Here is a 6,290-nt window from a genome sequence, read left to right on the forward strand (position 1 = left end):
ATGCACCCTTTTCTCTTGGCTGCAGTGTCCTTGTAGTCTGTCCTTATCCTGTGGCAAAGTATTGACCGAATGAGTACCTATTATATTACTGACAAATGACTTGATAATTTGACAAATGACAAATGATAATTTAATATCGGATGTTACACTCAGGTTTCAGACTGACTAGAAAGCATGAGGTCCTCTGACAAGTTTGAGAAAATCTGGAGTATATTTAGGGACCATATAAGAGAGAAGCTGGTCCCACATGATTGAGACAGCTGCTTGTTTTTTTCTCTCTCAATGTCTATTATTTTTACATGTTGTTGTAAATAAAGAAATGTAATAACTTTTATACAAATATTGTGGGAAAGAAATATATTTTTTATTGCAAGCTTTCGGTCAGAGACATTCAAAGCAACAAATGATCTGTGTGACAACCATGAGTTAAATCAAAGTTCTGGTATATTTTGATAACTGTAATAAACTTTTGATTGTTCAATCTACCGAAGATGTAGATTAAGATTATGCTGTTACAGAATAATTGGGTGTCTACATTTATCTGTCTGTGAGTGTTTGTCTGTATGTATGTTAGTCTTAATAATTGAGTGTCTAATAGTCTATATTTTTATTATATATGTATGTTTAAAGGTGTACAAATAAAGGTGTAAAATATAGATTATGCTGCTATGTTTTATTCTGTATGTTTTGAGTGTTAAAAGATATTTAGGGGAAATTCAAGAAAAATATAACCTCTTAAAATGTTGTACATCCTCACTAGTATTTCCGAGTCATTTAAAAACACAAAGCATCCCATTTAGATGGCACTGTACTGTGCACTTCTACAGAATTGGGATTGGTTTGAAGGACCGGTCCATATTGCTGACAATGTAGACGAATGAGAGAAAAACGAGCCAAAACCCATATTGTGGTACCAACCGACTCCAACACACCCACCTGAGCCCCATCCACTGTCGTACTCTCCCGTCTGGACCGCTCAGTCTCCCGTGCTGTCGAGTCAGAAATGAATCACTCTGTGCCAGCCTTGGTGTCAGGCTGTTGAATATTTCAGTTTGCAGACAGACACCCCCCATGGATGACTCTTTCTCACACAGCTCTGGAGCGGGGGGGGGGGGGATGTAATTACTCCAGCCTAGGATAACCACAGAGGTTCCCAAGTTCAGCCACAGAGGAGGACTGTCATTAGTAAATAATCGGTGGCACAAAAAAACTTTCCAGGAGACACAAAACAGTCTTTTAACAAACTTCCATCGAACACAAGCTCCTTGTATAAGCCTTGGTCCCACACACATGGTAAACATTGTGGTTGACATGACGTTCGCAAAGAAAATCGTCATGCATTCTGTCATTGTTGCCTGGTTAAGTGATAACCATGTGAGGGTGAATCCTTTCTGCTTCTGTTGGTATTGCAATTGCCAAGTATTGTACTGTGCTGCCACTTGTAATGTGGTGCATTGATTCACTGTATGGCCTGTCAAAGAAATTTGTTGTTTTGGCTCCAACAATAAAAAGTCTGTAAATGTTTAAATGAAAGTGCTGGAGATTTGCTTATGTAGTTCTCACCCCCAAGGCTCTGGCTGCATTTAAACTTACTGGTGACAAAAAATAAATGTTTACAAGACACAGTAGTGACTAAAATAGCTTGTAATATAAATCAGAGAGCAAACCCCAGATGATGGCTTCAAAATATCTTTTAATCATAAAACATCCAAGAGATATATATCTCTGTGATCCTCAGCAGACGGCAACACCTCAAATTGCGACCACGACACTTTTGGCACTTCATGAAAGGGAGCTCAAATACAGGGCAGCGTTGAGACATTGTTTAACACTAGCATCAATGTAGTCTGGGACTTGAAGACAGGCTGTGACTCGCAGGAAGGTTAAACAGGGATTATCATCACAAGTAAATTGTGATTTATCACCAGACGCCTGCAGTATGCGCTTTCCCAAATAGAAGACGCTCTAAATAGTTAATGGGTGCGAGTCATTCCATTGTCCTATACATGTCTTCCTCTCATTTTCTATACAAGTGCATAGTGATACACAGTTTGAGGGACTGGCATGTCATCAATTGTACTGTTCACAAAACACTCATTCAAGTAGGCTAATTCCTGTCGACTTGAGATACTGAAAGCTCAGTCCATTATATAGAATTTCTAATGTATGGACATTGGAAAACACTGGAACAACGGAAATAAAAAAAGAAGCTCCATAAAGTTGCCCTTACATACACTCAACAATAGTAACTGCAGTACACAAGACGATGCCTGAATTGACCCATCTCAAATCCTGCCCTCTTTTCTTGATCCTCCAATCACATAGGTCAATTGTATTGAAAGGAAACTAGCCAATTTCAGTTTTGGAAACTGTCGTATGAATGACGGTCTGTCTGGTGAATATGCCCGGGGCTTTTCGTAAAGACTCGAGACGAGTTAGAACAGAGTGCAGGCCTCGGGCATCGCTCTGTACGGAACCCACAACTGTAATACTGGGATTGACTGGTAAATCTGAAAGGGTTTGATGGATTGAATGTGAATGTAATGAAGATGCATAAAGTACAGAAAGGACGTTTTTCCTACTCTACGTTAAGGCACTCTCTCCTAGAGAACGCAGGAAAGATACATAGAAACACACTTAGTACACATCTGAGGCCAGCAGGACCTTCAAGACTTAAATACCCCCGACCCCACCCTCCCCAAAACCATACATGCAAACTGACAAACACTCGCACATACACGCACGCACACATACATACATTTTTCACTATCAGTATTTAGAAATTTACTTCCACACCTTAAACATAAAGTGCAACCTTAACTCTCTCTAATTGGGAATTCTGCCATGTACTTCCTCTGTAATGACAGGTATCGCACAATCCTCCTGTTCTGTTCTTTGGCCTGCCAACTAGACCAGCAACAGGGCTCTGTGGACGAGCAGGCCTTGGATACAGGTCAAACATCAGCTCATTGTGCCCTCATCCCTAACATTAACCACGGTCAGGGTAACAGAACACTGACCATAGATCAGTGTTTAGCAGGGTGTGCTGATTCCTTCCCCCCAACCTGAACACTGGGTCCGCCCCATTTAGGTGCGCCGGTGTGCCACTTAATACGTAATGGGCGAGGGCTTGAATGGAGTTTAACTGTCGAGCGGCAGCAAGCACGTCATTTTCAGCGGACAAAAACAAACAACAATGTTGGCCAACAGGGAAAAGTGCCGTGGCATCTCTAGTTGACAATTAATTGCCTGCGTTGACAGTAATGTTGACAATATGCCTTTATGTAAGCCTGAATGACCCATCAGCCATCAGCTCTGTATTATCGACCTTCCCTTGGCGTGCTGTGTGGTCTATGTGGTCGTGGCTGACGTACAAGCTGTGCTGTTGCCACACCTTCAAACGGTGCGCAGATTCCGCCTGCCCCGGCCAGCCACAGGCATCCCCGGCGTGCTGATGGTGCGGACCTAGTCCCAGTGACGGGACTCCGCTGATGACATCACTTCCTGCTTGATGACTAATGCATGCATTATGATAAATCTGGGTCAATTGCCCTTGAGCAATGGGAAAGTCGAGATCTAGCATGTGATCCCATAAATAATGTTGGAATGTAAGTAAGGGATAATCAACGAGTAGGTGCGCGTTTAAGGCACGACGTGGAGGCGAATAACCACCTGACGCACAGCGGACGGTGGTTTGCCTCCACGCAGAGTGACTAAAAACCACCGAACACACACCTACAAGTTGATTATTCCGCTTATACCATGGTCATTTGCCAACGATATAAAAATGTAAGCAATCGCACATTTTTGGTGAAAGTTTTGCACTGGCCATTGGTGTGAGATAATGAGTACGCTTTGACAGCTGTGCTCTTTAATGTCGCTATAGTTACAGGTTGGGTAGCGGATGAATTAAGAACGGTGATTCAACTTGAGCCGAACTACGTTGTGTGTATTAAACAGTTTTAACGCACAACTGCCGGCCAATCGAAAAATAGTATTCAGTATTCACCCAGACCATGGTATAAAACAATATAAAGCCTACTGTGTTGAATAGGGTGGAACTTGATATAGCCTCGTAATTGGAGACACTTCAATGGGGCAAAGCTGTTGGCAAGGGGACCCCACCATGTCTGGTATCTCATTAGGCTATTGTCCAATGCGTTTTTTCTCCAATCGTCTCATTTCCTTCATCTCCACGACAGGACACTGGGTAAGTGAAAGCAATATAGAAAGAACCCTTCCAGAAATTTGCTTTCACCTATCCAGGGCTAAATTCCAATCAAGCCGATAGGGACCTGTGTAGAGCACTACAAGGGGAGGTGAGAAGCTACTGTAGCTTCTAGTTGTGACCTCTAAGCCTCTTGTGAAATCAAAAGCACTTACAATTGTGCATTCGGTTCAAAGAAGTGTTACCTGGGAGCGTTTTCAGTGGAATTATACCCATTCAGGGTGCAAGGTAAGGGGTGGTCCCTTCTGATTGGAATTTAGTACAGGTCTCTTTGTTTTTTTGTGCAGCTGAAGGAAAAGAGACTTGGCTGGACTGTTGATACATGCTCCTGGACTGAAGCAGAGGTTCTGGGCGAGTCTGGTGGCTCCAGTAGGTCCATTAGTAGCTGTACATGGATAACGGGGTGTCCTCCATCATATCGTCCTACACAAGACACACAAAGAATATTTCCTTGTAGTCAGAAGAACTCAAATCTACAAGATTGCTGTAGGAATATACACGAGAAACACAGGAAATACTTCAGATTGTTCAAAAACAGTTTTTAAGGAAATATGGCTTTATCCCTTAGTTTTTAGGCATTCTTCAACTACCCTAAAAATAGCACCTCATTCTCTCACTTTCATATTTCAAAGGGAAAGAGAGCAGAAAGGAAACACAAGAGCCACATGATAAATATTTCCTGCCACATACTAGATCTATACCGACCGTTCAGCAATATCAGATATAGGTATAAGAGTGATTTTTGCCTAGCATATACTTTTGGGGTTAGCAGCATCTAACAAAGTTATTGATAACGAGACAAACCTTTAACAAAATCTTAAATAGCAATCACTTTAAATGAAAGTCAAGAGATGTCTGGATCTCATAGATCTCCACTCCCTACCATAGGTAAGTCCTGGAGCCTGTGGAACTGCGGACGGACGTCTCTTCGTCGTAGCTTGAGGAAGAGGAGCAGGGTGATGATAACAGCTGTGACGATGAAGGCGGACACAAGGCCTGCCAGAAGGGGGTCTAGGGTGGGAGCTTCATGGACCATGGTGGCTGTATAAAACACATGAGATACTGTTAACACAACACTCACAAATCTGTTTACATTATACCCTAAATATAAAACACATGAGATACTGTTAACACAACACTCACAAATCTGTTTACATTATACCCTAAATATAAAACACATGAGATACTGTTAACACAACACTCACAAATCTGTTTACATTATACCCTAAATATAAAACACATGAGATACTGTTAACACAACACTCACAAATCTGTTTACACTATACCCTAAATATAAAACACATGAGATACTGTTAACACAACACTAACAAATCTGTTTACATTATACCCTAAATATAAAACACATGATATACTCTTAACACAACACTCACAAATCTGTTTACACTATACCCTAAATATAAAACACATGCGATACTGTTAACACAACACTAACAAATCTGTTTACATTATACCCTAAATATAAAACACATGAGATACTGTTAACACAACACACACATCTGTTTATACTAAATATACAAGGTTTTGGTGAGCAAAGAATCAGAGACTTTGGCAATGGTGAATTTCCCCTACCAAAGAAACATGTATAATTACTAGGGCTGTCCTTGACTAAATAAATCATTAGTCGACTAATAGTCTAGGACTTTGTTGACTACTCGATTAGTTGATTTCATCGACACATCTGTAAAATCTCATTCAGCATGGGGAAAAGAAAGCGTAAATATTGACTAATTAGTCTTGGTCGACTAAGACCAAACCGACCGATTAATCGACTACAAAGGGACAGCCCTAATAATATAAGTAACATTATTTAAGAACTGTGAATGTTTCTGAGTGAAAGCAGGTATAGAGACAGGGGTTGCAACACGAGTGACCTGGAACAGGACGTGCAGCAGGAAGGAGTTAAAACATCTCTAGCAGGAAACTCTTGTGACAGGAGTTGCAACATGAGCAACTTGAAGCAGCAGGAACTACAGTAGTTAGAAATCACTGTTGTGAACAGCCTGCCATTGTGGCGAGCTACTGCAAACAGCTGAAACAGCGG

The 6,290-nt window shown here is 41.3% G+C and overlaps 1 protein-coding gene across 1 annotated transcript in view; it reads right to left on the minus strand.

Moving 5' to 3' along the window:
* Positions 1–1,679: 1,679 nt before the first annotated feature.
* LOC311224369 (uncharacterized protein) overlaps positions 1,680–6,290 on the minus strand; it is an 18,947-nt gene continuing 14,336 nt past the window's right edge. Inside the window, exons 4-5 of the mRNA XM_084309336.1 lie at positions 5,112–5,269; positions 1,680–4,651 (exon numbers count right to left, since the gene is read on the minus strand). Coding sequence (XP_084165462.1) covers positions 4,607–4,651; positions 5,112–5,269 — 203 coding nt within the window. The 3' untranslated portion in view covers positions 1,680–4,606. The remainder of the gene's footprint in view (positions 4,652–5,111; positions 5,270–6,290) is intronic.

This window comes from Notolepis coatsorum, assembly GCF_963971535.1.
Source record: "Notolepis coatsorum genome assembly, chromosome: 2".
Taxonomy (NCBI): domain Eukaryota; kingdom Metazoa; phylum Chordata; class Actinopteri; order Aulopiformes; family Paralepididae; genus Notolepis; species Notolepis coatsorum.